A 22,689-nucleotide genomic window follows, 5' to 3' on the forward strand; every position below is an offset into this window, starting at 1 on the left:
GATCGTTTGATTACTTCTTTTCCTATTTGGAAGACTTTAATTTCTTTCTCTTACCTGATTGTTCTGACTAGGATTTCCAGTACTATGTTAAATTGGAACAGTGACATTGGGCATCCTTGTCTTACTGCATTAAGGGGAATGCTTCCAGCTTTTGCCCATTTGGTATGATGTTGGCTGTAGGTTTGTCATAGAGGGCTCTTTCTTATTTTGAGGTATGTTTCTTTGATACCTAGTTTGGTGAAGGTTTTTATCATGCAGAGATGTTGGATTTTATCGCAACTTCTTCTGCATCTATTGAGATGATCTTTTTTTTGTTTGTTTATGTGGTGAATCACATTTATTGATTTGCGTATGTTGAACAAGCCTTGCATCCCAGAAATAAAGCCTACTTGATTGTGGTGAGTTAACTTTTTGATGTGCAGCTGGATTCAGTTTGCTAGTGTTTTGTTGAGGATTTTTATATCTGTGTTCATCAGGGACATTGGCCTGTAGTTTTGTTGTTGTTGTTGTTGTTGTTGTTGTGTCTCTACCAGGTTTTGGTATTAGAATGATGTTTCCCTTGTAGAATAAGTGAGGGATGAGGCCCTCTTTCTCGATTGCTTTTTTAGAATAGTTTTAGTAGGATTAGTACCAGCTCTTCTTTGTACATCTGGTAGAATTTGGCTGTGAATCCATCTGGTCAAGGGCTTTTTTCAGTTGGTGGGTTTTTTATTACTGATACAATTTCAGAACTTGTTATTGGTCTGTTCAGAATTTCAATTTCTTCCTGGTTCAATCTAGGGAGGTTGTGTGTTTCCATTTCCACATATATACTTACTCCAAATAATGGCTTTATATATACGAGGATTAGCTGAAAACAAAAATGATACTTTCATAGTAAACTCCACCCCGGCCCCGACACACACACATAAACCCTAAGGTTTTTTAAAGCCTTTGTTCCAATTTATCCATTTCCTCTAGATTTTCTACTTTGTGTGCATAGCAGTGCTTGTAATGGTGTGAAGATCTTTTTTATTTCTGTGGAATCTCTTGTAATGTCATCTTTGACATTATTGTGTTTATTTGGGTCTTCACTCTTTTTTTCTTTGTTAATCTAGCTAGTGGTCTATCAGTCTTGTTTATCCTTTCAAGTAACCAACTTTTATAAACTAGGTTTTAAGCTAAGTAAGATTTCTCTACTTTTATTAAGGAGGAAGTAGCATTACCACAAACTCATGAACACTTCTGTGGAGCTCCTATATTGACTGCTAATCTTCTGTATGCTCCAGTGGGTCAGGAGTTTATATAAAGTAAAGTTGCATTAACTAAGTTGCTTTAACATAGTGATTGCTTAACTAAATGATTCAGTTCGGTTAACTCCTTCCTGAAGATATTTTGAAAAATTAATTAGTATTATTTCTTGCCCCAGTCAGTACGGCACAATTGAGTTCACTTGTACTTTCTGAGCTGTATTCAAAAACATCAGTTTTCTCATTTAGGACTATATATAAGTAGTGAGAAATTAATTACAAACTGAGTCATAGAAAATGTTTTTGTTTAATCCAGCTTGTTACTCTTTCTTCCTTGTTCTAATGTGGAGTAATGTATTCTAAACCATTTAAAGTTATGACTAATTGAGGTTTTAACAGTACTGTGCCAGTGTATTGATTTGGCACATGTGTGTTCTCTTTTACATTGTCAACAGCACATTTTATGATTTGGATCAAGATTTCACTGGGATACTTCTGGTTGTTTAAAGAGTTTCTTTATGTATTGGTGTCCTTCTTTTTAAACTTTTATCACTCCTCTATTAAGTTGCGATATCCAAATTTAAAATATTCTAAAAACATGTTCTCCTGCAAGTTGAGGTAATGATAGTTGTTATATGGTAATTACTATAATATATGCCAGGAACTGTTCTAAGCATTTTACATATTTAATTCTCACAGCAACCCTGTGAGGTAGGGACTAATATTATCCTCATTTTACAGAAGGGGAAATGAAGAGTCAGGGAGTTAACTTGCACAGATATCCAGAGACAACATGGCAGAACCAGGACTTAAATCCAAATATGCTGATTTCAGGTTTCTGCTCTTTAGTCCTGTATCATACCATGCCTCCAAGAGAGCATGGTAAACTAATTAGAATAGTTCTATCATGATTCTGTTTCTGTTCTGAAATATTAACTAAAAATTTTTGAATTTCTCAGTACCCCATTTATTATAGAACACAGTAAGAATGGAACCATTCTAACATTGGACATTGAGATATCGTTCCCACCACCATATCTGTCCTCCACAGACTATATGGTGTGTCATTTTAAGGACAGAGGATCTAAAAATGATTTTTAAAGGTGATTTAAATTTACTCTTCCCTTTGCAAAATGGTTTGTATCCCTAATAATTTGAACAGGTACATTTCTTCTTTGATATAAATTACATTTCTTGCCTTTCCTTGGAGTTCTGAGTACTTTCCCTCTGAGAGAACAATGTAATTCTTATTTAGTCACTAAAACAAAAATAACTTCAGGAGTATGAATAAATCTACTAAAAAGTCTACAGGATCCATGTTGTAGTTTGATTAGATGGTTCCATACCAAGTCAAGGTAAAAGATAATTAATTTATATATAATAGGAAAATGGATGCTTTAGGTTTATAGAGTAATCAATATAAATCTTCCTTATAAAAGGGAAATTTCCCACTTATAATTTATGTGAAGTAAAGTTTTTCATTTCATCTTCCCATATGTTTTTAGTCCCAAGCAGTATTTATGTTAGTACCTATGTAAAGGTGAAAAGCGAATTTCTCTACTGGTACTACTAATACTACTTTTAGCATGTAATCTGCTGTCATCTTCCTATCTTGATAAGTGGCTTTGAACAAGTGTAAATAGTGTAATTCTCTTCATTGTATATACTACCATGATTTAGATTAATCTTAAACCACAGTTTGTAATCCGTTATTCCAAGCTTAGATTTTTTTTCAGTTTATAGTAAGAGTAATTTGCCTTACATAACCAATGAAATTGTTGCATTTAGAGTGAAAGTGAGACAAACAAATAATTTATAGAAGAATTTACAAAAGAGATTTACTCCGATTGTTTTAACATACCGTTATAATACTTTGTATAAGGAATAACTATAATGAAGTTTCTGGCCTATTTGTAGGCAAAATTAATTGGGAATAGGTTCCTCTGGATCCTTTGCTTTCAGAAAAAAAAAGGTTTTTTTCTCCTCTTCCATGTCACTTTATCATAATTGCTAAATAAAATATTTCTCCCATCTTAATAGTTTTAGAAAGTAAAAATACTTCTTGAATAAACTATGTAGCGCAGACCTTCCCATTACAGTTCATTTCTATGTATTTTTTAAAATATCCACAGCTCGAAAAACAAAGAAAAAAATAAAAGGAATTCAGCAGGCCACTACAGGAGTCTCACAAGAAACCTCTGAAAATCCTGCTAACAAAACAATAGTTCCTGCAACGTTACCACAACTCACCCCTACCCTGGTGTCACTGTTGGAGGTTATTGAACCTGAAGTGTTATATGCAGGATATGATAGCTCTGTTCCAGACTCAACTTGGAGGATCATGACCACGCTCAACATGTTAGGAGGGCGGCAAGTGATTGCAGCAGTGAAATGGGCAAAAGCGATACCAGGTAAGATGCAAAAGATAAAAGAGCAACTATATAAACCTTTGTGTTTTCTTCAGCAAAAACATTTTGGCTTTTATATCATCCTGAACCCGTGGCTTATCTTCTTTCTCTTACTAGTTCTGGGGACTATGAAGGGGAGAGTCAGGTGAATACAGGTGATAGGGAGCTTATAATAAAACATTTACATTACTCCCTGCTTTTCAAATCATTATGCACAGGATGGTAATTTCACATAGGATGATTTAATATCAGAACTCGAGTTACAACAAAGACTCACTCAAAACTCCTTTGACACTGAAGTTCGGGGAAAGAAAATGTTTTTAGTTAATTCCGTTTGTTTTCCTTCATTGTGCCACTTTTAAAAATTAGGTTGTTTGTAAGATTGGTAAACATCAAGTATGTTGACTCAAAATTTGTACTAAAGTAGAATGATTTTAACCCTTCACTAAATGAAATACTACACATTGATTGTAATTTTAAAGACAATTTTAAATAAAAGTTTCCCTATTGGAATTTGGTGTGGAACAGCAGAGGTCAGTGTTAGTGTCAGCTCTGACTTTAAAGACAGAGGGAATTGACAAGCCTGTGTTCACGCAAATAGTTAGGGACAGAACAAGAAAGTAACCTGGCCTCCTGTCATCCTTGTTTTAGTAAGGGGGGAAGAGGTGTGAATAGCAGGGCAAATGTTTTACTTACTAATACCTCAAGCCAAGATTCTTTTCTCTTTTTTAAAATCGATACATAATAGTTGTACATATTTACTGTACATATTTATATTTAGGGGGTACATGTAATAATTTGATAAAAGCACACAACGTGTAAGGATCAAATCAGAGTAACTGGGATATGCTTCACCTCAAACATTTGTTTGGGGAACATTCCAAATCTTCTCTTTTAGCTATTTTGAAATATACAGTAAATTATTGTTAACTATAGTCATCCTGTTGTGCTACTGAACACTAAAACTTATTTCTATTAACTATTTTTGTACCCATCAACAAATCCCCCTTCATCCCCGTCACACTGGTAATCGCCAAGCCAAGAATTTTGGCTTAAATTTTACTATTTAGTTCATGTTTACTTAAGCAGACAAAGGTGACAAAACTGGCTACTTTTTTTTTTCCACATTGAAAGCTATTAGAAACTAGCACAGAGGGGGCTGGGTGTGATGGCTCACGCCTGTAATCCCAGACTTTGGGAGGCCCAGGTGGGTGGATCACTTGAGGTCAAGAGTTCAAGACCAGCGTGGCCAGCATAGCAAAACCCCATCCCTCTACTAAAAATACAAAAATTGGCCAGGCATGGTGGTATGCACCTGTATTCCCGACTACCTGGGAGGCTGGCACTGAAAATCATTTAAACCCAGGAAGCAGAGGTTGCAGTGAGCCGAGATGGCGCCATTGCACTCCAGCCTGGGCGACAGAGCGAGACTCTGTCTCAGAAAAAAGAAAAAAAACACAGAGGGTTTGAGTCTTGAAGTGTCAGATGACAGAGGAAAACTGTGTCTACCTAGTATTTAATTTCCATTTTCTGTTAGGGGTCCCCTTGTTTTGACAGGGCTAATTGATCTCATTGCTCTTTGGCAATTCCCACAGAGATGATGATCTTAGAATGTTGCCTCATACCTTTATTTCTCTTAATTCAGGTTTCAGGAACTTACACCTGGATGACCAAATGACCCTACTGCAATACTCCTGGATGTTTCTTATGGCATTTGCCCTGGGGTGGAGATCATATAGACAATCAAGTGCAAACCTGCTGTGTTTTGCTCCTGATCTGATTATTAATGAGTAAGTTGTATGTGAGTCATTTTCCCTGTATTCATAGGGTATTTTTAACCAGCTGATGTTTTCCTGATTGACTGCTATTGTGATAATTCAGGACTGAAACAATCCTACTAGGTATCTAGGATGTAGGCAAACTGGAAATAGAGTTATGAGTGCTTGGGGCAGGACAAGTGTAATGTAGAGCAATTGTACATATGGCATTATTACTGTCCCAGGACATGTTTAACAGATCTCAGAGATTAGTAAAGTCTGTCACAAGCAACAAGGAATCTTACTGTGCTATTATTTACATAAGGCTATTCCAGAAAGAGAAAGGAGCATGATAAAACTCGTGTGGATTCAGTGGGGACAATTGTAGATGAGGATATCTAGGCTGATGGGGTGGGACATATGGACCCAGACACAAGAGGTGTCTGTTTGCATGGCAGGTATCTATGGTTTAAATATGGGAACAAGTTTGTTTTAACTGAGAGAAGACCAAGCCTTGAAGATTTTATAAATCAGCTATTCTTTTATCCTCTAGGCTTATTCCTGTATCTGTGAAATATGTCAGGTGTCCATTTCCCCTTACCTCATTGCAGTTGTTTCCTCACTCGTTTTCTCCCTCCAGTGTGATGTACATCATTAACATTAAGGATATTTAATAGCATCTCTGACCAGGTAGAAAGTGAGAAGAGCTAGGATGTGACTTCTGTGCTGTGTATCTGGTGATGTGAACACCAAGAGTCTAAGAGTCTAACAGCAACAGACTTGACTAACCTCAGAGATGCTGTTAAATATCCTTAATGTTCAGCAAACATGAACGTTGGCTAATGTTTGCTTCCTCTAGCACAGTGTGACTGCACCACCTATCTTCCCAGCACACAGACTGTCTTTAGTATCTTCCCACTGACCCTCCAATCCATACTCTGCATGATTTCAGGCTTCCCACAATCTGACCTCACTTCCTCTCCCATTGTTGTCCTTCACACACTCTTCGTTCCCATCCATTCTTTCAAGCATACTCTTAGACTCTTGGTGTTCACATCACCAGATACACAGCAGAGAAGTCACATTCTAGCTCTTCTCACTTTCCACCTTATATTACTACTTTTCATACCCCTAGCTTATTGCTATTAGTACAGTATAAACAGGGAGTTCATACACACATACCCCGGCCTAAGAAGAATAAAAAATGAAGGAGATTTGTGTTTGTATAGAAAACAGAAGACACCTTGACTTTTATTGCCAAAAAGAGGACTGTTCAAACTATTGAATCACAATGTAACAAGATTAGGTAGTTGGATCCAATTTTAAATTAACTGGTAAATATATTTAGTCTCTGGGGAAACTGAAGACATTACTCATCAGAATCCTACCATGCTGTTTAAAAAATACCATGTTGGCAGTATTTATTTTTTAGTCACTTTCTAATATGTAATTTGAAGGCATTTAAGTGGAATTAAAAGCATAAACAGATTTATATGAAACACCAACTTATCCTTCTGGTTTACAAAACCTAATTTAGGGTTTTTACTATTAAGGCATTCAGATTTAGCTTTAAGCAGTCACAGCATAATCTAATCATGCCACATACATTCCTTATGTAAAGTGGGATTTATAAATTTTTTTCCTCAACAGATTTATATTAGTTTCATTTTCATTAAGGGATATGTACTTCCCATTCTTGTGTTCTCATGCTGCTGCATACAAGATGGGCAGTCCTTCACCTTTTTTTCTTTCTTTTTTTTTTTGAGATTCACTCTGTCACCCAGGCCCAAGTGCAGTGGTGTGATCTGGCAACGTCCACCTCCTGGGTTCAAGCGATTCTCTGCCTCGGCCTCCCAAATAGCTGAGATTACAGGTGTACTCCACCACACTCGGCTAATTTTTTGCATTTTTAGTAGAGACGGGGTTTTACCATATTGGCCAGGCTGGTCTTGAACTCCTGACCTCAAGTGATCCTCCCACTTTGGCATCCCAAAGTGCTGGGATTACAGGTGTGAGCCGCCGCACCCAGCCCTCCACCCTTTCTTAGCCCACTATGTTTCCATACTGCTCTGGTGTCTGTGACAGGCAGATTTTGCATATCAGAAAGTAAGCATTCAAGTTCTGACCCTCTATAGAGCTGTAAAACCATCACTCATGGTTGCCCTTAGGTCAGAACGTTGTGGAAAAAAAAATTTTGTTGTTGTTTTTACAGTCAACAAGAATGAGTTTTTACTTATTCTACTACACTACAATTTTATTGAAATTTTCAGTTATATGAATGTAACCATGTACAAGAAACTAAAGGAAAAAAGGTGCCTCCCAAAAAAGGAGTGTTTTACCTACTATTAAGGACTGGGGAGGTGCCTCTTTGGTAAGAGCAGATTTAAAATTTGAAGAGCCTGTGATCACTTTGGCAGCATGTAATTCATGTCTGATTTGTTTTATATAAAAGAATAAGCCACATATTTAGTAGAGAAAAATGATAACCTTTTTATTGTTAAGTCCAAGATGACTTTCTGTCAGAAACTTAAAAAAAAAAATCTTGAAGCATTTTAAAAGCTGTGAACTGAGCCCAGTTTCAGGCTTTTAGTGTCATTTCAGAAGTCAGGAAACTTCAGAGATCTATTTGAAAATCATAGGTGTGTAATGACTTCAGAATCATAAGCAAGAATTGGTTTAGTACCTTTAGTTTAAAGAATATTAAGGCATATGCATGTCAGAGGCAGATTTTGAGCATCAGAAGTCTAGAATCAAGTTCTAGGTCTGGCCCTCTACATAACTGTGAACAGTGTCACACATTTTTGTCTTTAGGATGGAATGTTGTGAAAAAACTTACCTTTAAAAATCAAGTGTGTAGGACCTAAAATTGTGTTGTCTAATTGACCATATTCAAGTGATAAACCTTGATTTAAATGAGCAACTGGTAATAAGTTCTATAAGAATTCTAACACTTTAATTAAATAATAATGCATGGCATGCATGGTAGAAAATAATGTCTCCACTGTTACGTTAGATTATTCATTAGTCTCTTTAAACAGCCAAGATGCAGGAAGAAGTTTAAGGGAAGTTCTCCAAAATTCTGATTTTATAGGGAATTAGCAATAATATTATTGCAAGAGTTGTTTTTCATTATAAGTTCATAGTTTTGCAAAACAAAACAGAAATGTACTTTTTTGGGGGAAGTAGCATTATTTCTAACTAATACCCTGCTATTTATCTTTCACAGGCAGAGAATGACTCTACCCTGCATGTACGACCAATGTAAACACATGCTGTATGTTTCCTCTGAGTTACACAGGCTTCAGGTATCTTATGAAGAATATCTCTGTATGAAAACCTTACTGCTTCTCTCTTCAGGTTGGTAGAACACCTTTTCACTTTATGTCAAAAGCATGAAATATGAAAGTCTAGAAACAAAGGTTAATTTGTATACATAGTACTAATAATTATACCAAGTCTACTATTATTTCCTACTAGTCAGATGATTTTTATGAATGTAAAATACTAGAAAGGCTCAGTAAGTGATACCAAGATTAATAAGACAAATAGGTATAGCAGAAACAGAGAGGTATATGAGCCGCATAGGGATCTCTGTTGATAGGAATCTGTGTGGACGTTTTTCTCCTTCCTTCCTCATGGGAAGACATGGAAAAAGAAAGCTGACTACAGTGATTTTGTGTACTATACTGTTACTTGGTTAAAGATTTTAGTTACCTAATGAGTATTAGCATATATAAGAAATTATGGGAGAAAAAGACGCATCCTAGAAAAGGTGTGCTTAATTACTATTGGGAATTGGTTAACATAGCATTGGAACTGGATTGTCAGACAGAGATTCACTATCTAGAAAATGGCAACAAGAGTTTATAAAACAAACTTCTGTGAGATTACTTTTTAGCTAGCAAAGACAAAGATGTCAAAGTGATAAATAAACTACGATACATCCAGATGATGGAATACTATTGAGAACTAAAAAGAAATGAGCTATCAAGCCATGAAAACACATGGAGGAATGTTAAATGCATACTACTAAGTGAAAAAAAGCTAATCTGAAAGGGCTACATACTGTGTGATTCCAACTATATAACATTCCATAAAAGGCAAAACGTGAAGACAGCAAAAAAAAAAAAAAAAAAAAAATCAGTGGTTGCCAGGGTTTAGAAGGGAGGGAGGGATAAATGTGCAGAGCACAGAGAATTTTTAGGGCAGTGAAAATACTTCGTATGCTACTATAATGGTGGAAACATGTCATTATACATTTGTCCAAACCCGAAGAATGTCCACCACTAAGAGTGAACCCTCAACTATGGACTTTGGGTGGTAATGTGTGGGACAGGAGGTATATGAAAAATGTCTGTACCTTCCTCCCAATTTTGCTGTGAACTTAAAACTGCTCTAAAAATGTCTTTTTTTAAAAAAGCTCTATGAACTAGTTGGTATTATAAACCTTAGGCCATTTCCAGTAAAAGTTACATACCAATGTTTATTAAATACTGAGTTAATAGCTGAATACGTCTTTCACATACAAATACGTACATTTGCAGTTTTTAAAAGTCTTAATTCCATTAGTAACTGTGGTTTCATAGTTGCCAAATAACTGTAAGCTATGGATGTTGCACAAGACTATGACTTTAACCATTTCGTATCTATTTAAAGATTTCCAAAGCACACATTTGTCTTAATGCTTTCACACTATTTTTGCTCAACAAAAAGTTATTTTATGTTAATGGATATAAGAAGTATTAATAATATTTCAGTCAAGGCAAGAGAACCTGGTAAAGATCATTGCTAGAGACATGTTTAATGTTACCTGTAGCAGTACACTTGTTAAAGAAGTGATTAAGCAGTTACATAAAATTCTGATCATAACTTTGATTGATACCATGAAGGTATAATTTAGTGCCTAGATACTAACAACCTTATTTGTTTAAAAAAAAAAAAGTGGTTTCAGTTGCATACATCCCAGACTAACTGAGCTGTATGATTTTTTTCATTGTAAATAATAAGAAAAAGTAAATTGACCTAGTACATATCACAAGTTCTTCTTTTTAAAAAATAATAGAAATATAAGGATGGAAATATATACCTTAAGATATAGACTTCTACTATGATAGACTACTGGAATAGGTACTATAACCTCCCACCAAAAATGCTAGACTAAAACAATTAAGAACTAAGTGAAGGCAGGAACCCACAGAGGTAAGTGGAACTCAAGCCAACTTGCTCTTTGAGGGCATTTGTACAACCTGGTAAATTAGTTTAGTAAGTTGGAGTTTTTTTAAGTTTATAATCTTTTTTAAAATTATTTCAATAGGATTTTTGGGGAACAGGTAGTGTTAGGTTACATGAATAAGTTCTTTAGTGGTGATTTCTGGAATTTTGGTGCACCCATCACCCGAGCAGTATACACTGTACCCAATGTGTAGTCTTTCATCTCTCACTCCCCTCCCCAACCCCAGTCCCCAAAGTCCATTATATCATTCTCATGCCTTTGCATCTTCATAGTTTAGCTACCACTTATAAGTGAGAATATGCAATATTTGGTTTTCCATTTCTGAGTTACTTCACTTATAATAATGGTTTCCAGTTCCATCCAGGTTGCTGCAAATGCCATTATTTTTTTCCTTTTTGTGGCTGAGTAGTAGTCCATGGTATGTATATACCACATTTTCTTTATCCACTCGGTGATTGATGGGCATTTGGGCTGGTTCTGTATATTTAGTAAGTTTAAAAACAAGAGATGGAAATATAAATGCAGTTTAAAAGGCAAGTGGATTGGTCTGAAAACAGATTGGACACATTTGAAGAAACACTTGAAATGTATATCTGAAAAAATCAGCCAGAATACAATTGTTTTTAATGATTGTGTATATGTTTGTGTATATAAACCACAAGGGAGATCTGTAGGTACTGAAAATCACAACTGGAAAATGGCAACAAAGCTATAGAAACTGGAAAAACAATGACTTTTCTTAGATCCCTCAGAGAATGGAGGTCATAGGACAAACCACCACTTCAAAATTTAGAACAGACAAATACAGAGAAACAGCCAAGATCAGCTTACTGGGGAAAGATGCCACTGAAGGCAGGAAGACTAGGCAATTTTGATGAATTGCTGGAGGCTGAGCAAGGACTAGTTTCAGAGTTAAAAACTCCCAGGGACCCAGTCTTAGTGGGGGTTTCCTGCAATTTCTTGGGTTTACCCCACAGAATTTCTAACTTCCAGAAACTCCACAAGATTCTTAGGGTGAAGAATTCCCTCCTTTTTCTGATAGAAGTAGGGGGAAGGTAAAAATTGGAAATATGTAGGAGAGTGTTCACAACAAAGGCCTGCACTGTAAGGAAAACTAATTCAACAGACCCTAATGTGACCTGGGGGGAAGGCAAACTGAGGATTCTGGCCCTGTCTTAGCCTTCTTGTCTCATTTCTGAAAATCACAGCCCAGGGTTTCAGACCCACTAAAAACAACTGAGATTTAATCATATAGATTATAAAATACTTCACCTCCCCCTCCCCAACACCTTACCACCATATAAACAGGGCTCCAGGATAAAATAACAGTGGATTACAACTGAGAGAGCTGCAGGACACAAGCTGTTTAAGGAGTTCTTAGGAAACCCAAAGACAACCGAAGAAAAAGTAAATAAAAACAAGGAAACTAGAGGAAACTGAAGCCTCTAGTACCTACAACTACAGCACACATGAAATACAGCCTGCCTCCTAGCCAGATTAGCATGAAACCTCACACTAAAAGTCAAATTACTTCAGTTTTGATATATCGTGTCCAGCTTTCAACAAAAAACCATAAGGCATGCTAAAATGCAAGAAAAAACCCACAGTCTGAAGAGACAAAACAAGCGTCAGAAGCAGTCCTCAGATATGACACAATATTTCAGTTATCAGATAGGGAATTTACAATACCTATGATTAGTAGGTTAAAGGCTCCAGTGGAAAAAGTAGACAACATGCAAGAAGTGATGTATGCAGAGAGATGGAAACTCTAAAAATAAATTGTAAGGAATGCTGTAAGGAAATGCAGAATGATGTTGATGGGCTCATCAGTAGACTGAGCACAGCCAAGCAAAGAGTCAGTGAGCTTGAAGATAGGTCAAAGGAAACTCCCCCAAACTCAAATGCAATATGCTGAATCGAAAACAGTTATAAACATGGTAGACATTAATCCAGCTATATCAGTAATTACTGTAAATTTGAATGTTCTAAGTACACCAATCACCTATTTTTTAACTAGGAGGTGAAAATAAAGTTTGCCACCAGATGGTCACTAAAAAATTATTAGAGGGTATACTTAGGCTAAAGAAAAATAATCCTGGCCAGGAGTGGTGGCTCTCACCTGTAATCCCAACACTTTGGGAGGCTGAGGCAGGCAGATCACAGGGTCAAGAGATCAAGACCATCCTGGCTGACGTGGTAAAACTCCATCTCAACTAAAAATACAAAAATTAGCTGGGGATGGTAGTGTATGCCTGTAGTCCCAGCTACTCAGTAGGCTGAGGCAGGAGAATCGCTTGAACCTGGGACATAGAGGTTGCAGAGAGCCAAGATCACGCCACTGCACTCCAGCCTGGTGACAGAGCGAGACTCCATCTCAGAAAAAGATAAATAAAAGTAATCCCATCTTTAAGAAGGACTGAAGAATAAGGAAAGTGGTAAATAATGTAGATACATTTAAACTGACATTTACTGTGTATATAAAATAACAGTAACAATTTGCTTGAGGGTTAAAAAACTTAGAACTAAAGTATGTTTAAGTTTCAAGGATGACAACTAGAAATAAGGTATGCAGGGTATGCAAAGTACCAAACCATCAGGGGAAGAGAATACCTAAGAAAAACAATTCAAAAGAATGAAAGATGTGAGAGGAGGGAGAAAAATGCATAACAAGGGCATGAAAACAGGAAGTAACAGATAAGGTACAGTAGTACAGCTAAATTCAAACACAGCAGTACTTTCATTAAATGTAGAGATGGGGCCAGGTGCAGTGGCTCACACCTGTAATCCCAGCACTTTGGGAGGCTGAGGTGGGCAGATCACTTGAGGTGAGGAGTTCGAGACCAGCCTGACCAACATGGCGAAACCCCGACTCTACTAAAAATATAAAAAGTTAGCCAGGTGTGGTGGTGCATTGTTATCCCAGCTACTCGGGAGGCTGAGGCAAAAGAATCATTTGAACCTGGGAGGCGGAGGTTGCAGTAAGCCAAGATCGTGCCACTGCTCTCCAGCCTGGGTGAGAGAGGAACACTGTCTCAAAAATAAAATAAATGTAGAGACGGACTTAATGCTCCAAGCTAATCTGACAGGATTTTAGAAATAATCCAAATTTATGCTATTTAAAAGGGCTATATCTGAATAAAGATACTGAAAGGCTGAAATAAAAGGATCAACTTTGCATAGTATAACATGGCAGACTTTTTCTGTAAAGGGCCAGATGGTAAATGTTAGCTTTGCACAGTCTCTGTCACAGCTACTAAACTCTGCCCTTGTGGCAGGAACATAGTCATTGACAATACTCAAATAGAACAGGTGTGGCTGTGTTCCAATAAAACTTTATTTACAAATACAGGCTGCAAGTAGGTTTTGGCCCATAGGCCAAATTTGCTGGCCCCTATACTGACCAAAAGAAAACTGAAGGAGCGGCCGGGCGCGGTGGCTCAAGCCTGTAATCCCAGCACTTTGGGAGGCCGAGACGGGCGGATCACGAGGTCAGGAGATCAAGACCATCCTGGCTAACACGGTGAAACCCCGTCTCTACTAAAAAAAAAAAAAAAAAAATTAGCCGGGCGTGGTGGCGGGCACCTGTAGTCCCAGCTACTCGGAGGCTGAGGCGGGAGAATGGCGTGAGCCCGGGAGGCGGAGCTTGCAGTGAGCCGAGATCGCGCCACTGCACTCCAGCCTGGGAGACACAGCGAGACTCTGTCTCAAAAAAAAAAAAAAAAAAAAAAAGAAAACTGAAGGAGCTACGTTATTACCAAACAAAATAGATGTTAAGGCAAAATACTTATTAAAGCATTTGTTCACCAGGAAAAATAATTCTAAATATATAGTTTCAAATTACATAATACAAAAATTCATAGAACAAGAATAATAAATCTTGTAAAAATAGTGAGATTTTACTATACCTTTCTCACAAATTAATCAAGCAGACAAAAAAATAAGGATATGGATGTACATTTCATCTCTGTTGGGTCAGTACTGAAGTGTGAGATCATTGGGACATATGTTGAGTGTGTGTTTAAATTTATTTTTAAAACTGCCAAATTTTTCCACAATTGTTAACATTTACCAGAAATGTATGAGACTTAAGATATGCTCTATATCCTCCTCAGTACTTGGTACTGTCAGCCTCTTTCATCATAGGTATACTGATGATTAAAGATACTAAGCATCTTTTCACGGGCTTATTGGCCACCTACATTTCTTATTTGGTATAATCTTTTGCCCATTTTTTAACTGAATTATTTATCTTCTTATTGGGTTTTAAGAATTATTCAAATATTCTCAATATAGCCCTTTGTTAAATATATGTTTTGCATATGTTTTCTTTCAGTAAGTGGATTACATTTACAATTTTCTTAACAGAAAATGTAGAGATGAGCAAAAGTATGTAATTCTGAAGAAAGCTTCATGTCTTTGTGTATTAAGAAAGTTTTGCTTAATCCAGGGTTAAAAAGATTTTCTACTATTTGTTTTCTTGTAGAAATTCTGTAGTTTCAGCTCACATGCTTAAGTATATGATGCAAGGTAAGGGACAAGGTTCATTTTTTCCCCAAAATCCGTATCTGGTTGCCCCAGAACTTGACTATTTTCCCCATTGAGTTACTTGGCAATTTTATAGAAAATCAGTTGTTTGTGTATGTGTGGGTCTACTTTTAGACTCTTGTCTTACCCAATGATCTGTATGCCTATATTCATATTGATAACATCCTGTCTTGATTACTATTGCATTACAGTAAATCTTAAAATCGGGTAATATGAATTCTCCCAATCTGTTGTTCTTTTCCAAACTGTTGTTTTGGATATTCTAGTTTCCTTGCATTTCCACTTTTTTTTTGGATATTCTAGGATATTCTAGCTTCCTTGCATTTCCACCTTTTTGTTTTGTTTTGTTTTTTCGAGATGGCCCAGGCTCCTGGCCCGGGCTCCTGTTGCCCAGGCTGGAGTGCAGTGGCGTGATCTTGGCTCATTGCAGCCTCCCCAGTAGCTGGGATTGCAGGCACCCACCACCATGCCTGGTTAATTTTCGTGTTTTTAGTAGAGATGGGGTTTCGCCATGTTGGCCAGGCTAGTCTCAAACCCTGACCTCAGGTGATCCACCCACCTCGGCCTCCCAAAGTGCTGGAATTACAGGCATGAGCCACCACGCCTGGTCTTCCACATATTTTTTAATTAGCTTGACAATTCCTACCAAAAAAAAAGTCTTTTGGGGCTGGGTGTAGTGGTTGCTGGGTGTGGTGGTTCATGCCTGTAATCCCACCACTTTGAGAGGCCAAGGCAGGCAGATCGCTTAAGCCCAAGAGTTTGAGACCAGTCTGGGCAAAATGGCGAAAGCCTGTCACTACAGAAAATACAAAAAATTAGCCAGGCATGGTAGCTTGTGCCTGTAGTCCCAGCTACCCAGGAGGCTGAGGTGGGAGGTCAAGGCTGCAGTGAGCCATGATCATGCCAGTGCACTCTAGCCTGGGCAACAGAGTGAGACTCTGTCTCAAAAACACAGTCTGATGGAATTTTTATTAGGATAGCCTTGAATCTATAGATCCATTTGAAAATAATTAACATCATAAATTTCCAGTTTCCAGCAGGGCGCTATGGCTCACACCTGTAATCCCAGCACTTTGGGATGCCGAGGTGGGCAGATCATCAGGTCAGGAGTTCGAGACCAGCCTGACCAACATGGTGAAACCCTGTCTCTACTAAAAATACAAAAAAAATAGCCAGGCGTGGTGGCACAAGCCTGTAGTCCCAGCTACTCAGGAGGCTGAGGCAGGAGAATCGCTTGAACCTGGGAGGCAGAGGTTGCAGTGAGCCGAGATTGTGCCAGCCTGGGCAACAGAGTGAGGTTCCATCTCAAAAAAAAAAAATTCCATTGTTGAGAATAGGAATTCCAGCTTTGGAGGAGTGCGGAGACCATCAAATCCTCTTTCCAAAAAAAAATAACTATACTACTAAGCAGAGTATAGTTCCACAAATATTCTTCTGTAAAGAGACTCACAGTACATATTTGTCTTTGCAGGCCATATAGTCCCTGTTGCAATTCCTCAGTTCTACAGTTGTAACAGGAAAGCAGCTATATACAATATGTGGATGCTTGTGTTCTAATACAAATTTATTTGCAAAATCAGGAAAATGGCTTGAAATGGTTTAAGATCTAGTTTTCTGACTAGATCATGGTATATAATCTTTTCCATATATATTTTGAATTTGGTTTGCTAATATTTTGTTGATCATTTTTCTATCTCTCTTTATGAAGGATGTTGATCTACAGCTTTCTTTTCTTGTGATATATTTTTCTGGCTTTGTTACCAGGGTAGTACTAGCCTCTTAAAATGAGTTGGGAAGTATTCTCTGTTTTCTTAAAGAGTTTATAGAGTATTGATCTTATTTATTCTTTAAATATTTGATATATGTCACCAGTGAAGCCATCTGGGTCTGGTGTTTTCTTTCAGGGAAAATTTTTAATTATTAATTAGATTTGCTTACTTGTTATATAGATCTATTCAGAATTTCTATTTTTCCTTGACTTTGTTTTGTAATTTGTGTGTTTCTATGAAATTAGCCATTTTGTCTGAGTTGTCTAACTTGGGCATAAAGTTGTTTGTAATCTAATCCTTTAAATTTTGTGGGATCCATAGTGGTGTCCCCTCCATGATACATTTTGATAATTTATGCCTGATCATCTTTTTTTCTTGGTCAGTCTACTTAGAAATTTATTTTGTTAGTCTTTACAAAGAACTAATTTTTAGTTTCATTGATTTTGTCCATTGTTTTTTGTTTTTTATGTCATTATTTCTTTTTTTCTGCTTGCTTTTCATTTAATTTGTTCCTCTTTTTCTAGTTTAAGGTAGAAACTTCCATTATTAGTTGGAGACCTTATTTTCTTATATAGATGTTTAAAGCTAAAAAATTTTTTATGTATTTTCATTCATTTTCTAATGTCCTTCATGATTTTTTTTTCATTGACCCATGTGTATTGCTTTAATTTTTACATATTTGGGGATTTTCTATCTCTCTTCCTATTCATTTCTAATTTAATTCCATTGAGGTAGGAGATACACTGAATGACTCTAATAAGTTTTCTGAGACTTTTTTAGGCAGTTGCTTATGGTCTATCCTGAGCGTTCCATGAGTGCTTAAAAAAAAAACTTACACTGTGCTCTTGTTAAGTAGGGTTTTATGAACATCAGTTAGGTCAAGTGGATTGATAGAGTAGTTCAGGTTTTCTGTATCTTTGCTGATTTTCTGTCTAGTTGTGTTAGATTCCTACTACTTTGTCTACATCCTTGCTAGAGCTTGGTATGGTCTTTTTATTATCGCTATCCTAGGGAGTATGTAGTTGACCCTTGTGACTTGCCATGCATTTAATGACTGCCCATGTTCATAGCAGCATTATTCATAATAGCAGAAAAACTTTTATCATATGCTTTTGTGCAAGATCATATATCTTTCATTTTTAGTCTATTAATACGGTATAATATACTGTTGTTTAATTTTTGAGTAATTGACTAGCCTTTCATTCCTGGGATAAATCCTATTTGGTTATGATATAATATCCTTTTTACATATAGCTGAATTCAGTGTACTAAAATTTTGGTATTTTTGCATCTCAATCCATGAGGGATATATTCTATAGCTTTGGTGTTATGATAATATGGTATTATTTCTTCCTTAAATGTCTGGTAAAACTCAGCAGCGAAGCCATCTTGGTTTGCTTGGAGCCTTTTTTGTAGAAAGGTTTTCAAGTACAAATTCATCAAATGTTTACTGATATTTGTTTATTCTTGAGTGGGCTTTGTTGGTTTACATCTTTGAAGGAATTTAACTGTTTCCTTCAAATGTTGAATTTATTGGTATAAAAGTTATTCATAATATTCTTCTAATGGTTCCAGCATCGCTAGTATTATTCCCTTTCATTCCGGACATTGGTATTTAATATATTCTTGCTTTTTTTTTTTTTTTTTTTTAAATCAGTCTGGCTAAAAGTTTTCAGTTTTACCAATGTTTTCATAGAACCAGCTTGGTCTTGATTTTGTTGTTGTTTATGCATGTTCTTAGTTATGCGTTTCTACTCTTTATCCTTTCCATTTTTCTTGTGTTTAGTTTACCAGTTTAGGGTAGAAGCATATATAATTGAGACCTTTCTTTTCTAATAAAAGCTCTTAATGCTGTAAATTTTCTAAGCACTGTCTTGATTGCATCCCACACATTTTGCTATGCTGTGTTTTCAGTACTAGAGATTTTAAAGTTTTTCTTATGATGCCTTATTTTTTTTTGTTTGTTTTTTGTTTTGTTTGTTTTTGTTTTGAGACGGAGTCTCATGCTGTTGCCCAGGCTGGAGTGCAGTGGCGCGATCTCGGCTCACTGCAAGCTCCGCCTCCTGGGTTCACGCCATTCTCCTGCCTCAGCCTCCTGAGTAGCTAGGACTACAGGCGCCCGCCACCGCGCCCGGCTAATTTTTTTTTGTATTTTTAGTAGAGACGGGGTTTCACTGTGGTCTCGATCTCCTGACCTTGTGATCCGCCCGCCTCGGCCTCCCAAAGTGCTGGGATTACAGGCTTGAGCCACCGCGCCCGGCCATGATGCCTTATTTAATCCATAGCTTACTAAATGTCAAATTCCAAACATTTGGGTTTTTCTACAGATATGTTTGTTACTGACTTCTGTTTAAATCTCATTTTTGTCAGAGAGCATTCATTGTATGATGTAATCCTAAGTGTATTCAGTCTTGTTTTATGTTCTAGATTAATGTTCTGTGTATACTTGAAAAGAATGCAGTTCTTGGGTAGACTGTTTCAGAAATGTCAAATTATTGATTCTGAGACAAAGGTTTTTATAATTGTAGATTGTCTGCCAAATATCCCCTTGGAGGCAAACTCTCCCCTCCCTTTTGAGAATCACTGATCCATTGTCGCCTTTTTGCTGGGAGTAATTTAGCCTTGCTTCTGAGATGTGGCCCCTAGGTCTCTACTGAATTCCCTGCATATTTAATTAGATCTTTCTTTCCTCTATGGCCTCAAGGGATTTCACCCTAAGTATGCACGAATTTTTACTTTGTGTACCTCCTTAGTTTCCAGTAGTCTAACCCATAAATTAAAGCTGCTTTAGCCTCCCCAAACTTCAGTCTCTTTCTCCTCAATCCAGCAAGATTGCTAGACTCTGGGTTCCCTTTCCCTGCTCTGCAGTATGATGATTACTTTCAAGCAAAAAGGCTTAGAATTAAGATTTCTTGCTCCTAGGCTAGGGTTTCTCTTTTCCTAGAGATCATAATCATGTATTGCTTGTTTTCTAGTTTTCCAGTAGGAGGGGAATTCCAGGCTGTACTTACTTCCTGCAGCCAAAAGAGTATGTCATGTTAGTGATTTCAATACTAAAACATTAAACAAAAAATTTGAGATGGATGAAATTATTTTATATGCATATTGAATTGGGCTTCACCATAGTTATTTTTAGAATTAGGACTAACCAGCAGGGGAAAAAAACTATAAGCAATCACTGTTTTACAATTTTGCAATAATTAGATTTTCTATAGCATAGTAATGTGTAAAATTAACCCATTGTTAACATAGAATGCCCTTATCACACCTGATTATCACTCCTGATTAAGCGGTCTTCATTTCATGTTAATACTGGTATCTTAGAAGTGTCAAGTAATGCTTTACGGAATCAAACATTTTCATACAGAGTCATTAGTCTAATTCTAATCATCCAGTGAAAAAGAGCAGGAAAGATGCTCAAGGAGGTTATACTGAAGTCCACATGGCAAGTAAGAAATAAGTCACCACGCCCAGCCAAGAGGTCTTAACACCTGAAATCCCAGCACTTTGGGAGGCCGAGGCAGGTGGAATTGCTTGAACCTGGGAGATAGGAGGTGGAAGTTACAGTGAGCCGAGATCACACCACTGCACTCCAGCCTAGGCCACACAGCGAGACTCTGTCTTGGGCAAAACAAAAAAAAAAAAACACAAATTAAGACTTCTCAAAGCTCCTAAATCCACAGCTTTTCCTTTATACCAGCATCTTCTAAAAATGTCAGCAGCAGTGAAGTTTCCGTTTGGGAAATAATGCATTCCCTCTCTCTGGAGAGTGTATGGGAGTATCTCCAAGAAGTACTGAAATTCAGAAGTCTGCCTAATGTGTATTAAACATTAAGCTTTTCTCAAACTTTGACCACCAAATCCTTTTTCTCCCTCTAACCATAGTTAACACAGAATCAGTGTTCCCAAGAGCACACTGTGAAAAATGTAGCACTCTACAAAAGTCCTAATCTCCACAGGATTCAGTGAAACCATGATTAACCCTCTCTTCCTTGTCCTTATTAGTACCATTTTTTGAAGAGTAATGTAATGTACCCCCCAAAATTTTTTTTTTTTTTTTTTGAGACAGAGTCTCGCTGTGTCGCCCAGCCTGGAGTGCAGTGGCCGGATCTCAGTTCACTGCAAGCTCCGCCTCCTGGGTTTATGCCATTCTCCTGCCTCAGCCTCCCAAGTAGCTGGGACTACAGGCACCCGCCACCTCGCCCGGCTAGTTTTTTTTTTTTTAGTAGAGATGGGGTTTCACCGTGTTAGCCAGGATGGTCTCGATCTCCTGACCTCGTGATCCACCCATCTCGGCCTCCCAAAGTGCTGGGATTACAGGCTTGAGCCACTTCGCCCGGCCCCAAAATTTTTATTACCAGTTTCACTAACAAGAATCTGTGTACCTAAGGAAGGACAGATATCTGCTCCCTATTAAGACATACCTATTAGCTACATTTAAAAAAAAAAAATGTATTGCATGGCGATTTTAAAGTTATAATTAACTGGTGATATCACAGATATTCTAAGATGTAATTGCTGGAATAAACACTGTTGTTGAAGCCTTCTATTTATCTCAATACCAGAATTAAGCTAAAGTGCAGAATGGCAGACAAAGTTAACTAAAAATCACTGTATTATTTCATCTGGTCTTCCAAATAGCTTTGTGACCTAGGGAGGAAGGTATCATCATCAGTTCCATTTTATAGATGAGAAATCAAGTGATTTACTCAAGGTTAAGTCCTCTAATTCTTTGTTATCCTGCATTTTCTCTTGGCTGTAGTTTAATAATCCTGAGAAAATGCTTATATTTTAGGGTGCATTAAGAGTACACAGACAGTGTTAAGTGCCCGTCTTGCATGTATGAAAAGTTACAGCAAGAAATTTGGCTGGAAACGGTGGCTCACACCTATAATCCTAGCACTTTGGGAGGCTTAGGCAGGAGGACTGCTTGAGCCCAGGAGTTTAAGACCAGCCTGGGCAACATAGGGAGATCCTGTCTCTACAAAAAAATTTAGCCAGACCTGGTGGCTTGTGCCTATAGTCCTAGCTACTCAGGAGGCTGAGGTGGGAGGATCACTTGAGCAAATGAGGTCAAGGCTCCAGTGAGCTATGATTATGCCACTGCACTCCAGCCTGGGTGACACAGTGAGACCCTGGGTGACACAGTGAGACCCTATCTCAAAAAAAAAAAAAAAGAAAAGAAAAGAAAAAGAAAATCCTTTAATTGACTTCATCTTAACCTTTTAGTTCCTAAAGACGGTCTGAAGAGCCAAGAGCTATTTGATGAAATTAGAATGACCTACATCAAAGAGCTAGGAAAAGCCATTGTCAAGAGGGAAGGAAACTCCAGCCAGAACTGGCAGCGGTTTTATCAACTGACAAAACTCTTGGATTCTATGCATGAAGTAAGTGTCGAACATAAAACCAAATATAAGAATTTTCTGGGACAAAGTATATTTTGATTAGTGCATATAATTATATACCAACAGCACCCCCACTCCATCCCCAGTTTGTGGATGTTGGTGATAGCTTCAGTTCAACTTATGAACTTCAGTTTTGTAGACATTTTTCCTAAGACCAATTACGAAATATCCTTTCATCTTATAAAATCACGATGTTATTATAGAATTGAATAACACTTTTTAAAAAGTATGATTAATCCATTAAATTAGAATAATGTACCCTTTATATAGGTACCACAGCGGTTCATGAAATAATTCCATATAATTCTACATACAATCAAAGAAACTTGTACGGAAGTGCTTA

At 37.2% G+C, this 22,689-nt stretch overlaps 1 protein-coding gene across 6 annotated transcripts in view; it reads left to right on the plus strand.

The window, feature by feature from the left end:
* The window catches only part of LOC105466957 (nuclear receptor subfamily 3 group C member 1), a 454,549-nt gene that overhangs the window by 429,293 nt on the left and 2,567 nt on the right, over positions 1 to 22,689 (plus strand). For all 6 annotated transcript variants that reach the window (XM_011716170.3, XM_011716169.3, XM_011716172.3 and 3 more), the window contains 4 exons: positions 3,362 to 3,640; positions 5,283 to 5,427; positions 8,621 to 8,751; positions 22,171 to 22,328. In XM_011716170.3, coding sequence (XP_011714472.1) covers positions 3,362 to 3,640; positions 5,283 to 5,427; positions 8,621 to 8,751; positions 22,171 to 22,328 — 713 coding nt within the window. The remainder of the gene's footprint in view (positions 1 to 3,361; positions 3,641 to 5,282; positions 5,428 to 8,620; positions 8,752 to 22,170; positions 22,329 to 22,689) is intronic.

The sequence above is a fragment of the Macaca nemestrina genome, chromosome 6 (assembly GCF_043159975.1).
Source record: "Macaca nemestrina isolate mMacNem1 chromosome 6, mMacNem.hap1, whole genome shotgun sequence".
Lineage (NCBI taxonomy): Eukaryota > Metazoa > Chordata > Mammalia > Primates > Cercopithecidae > Macaca > Macaca nemestrina.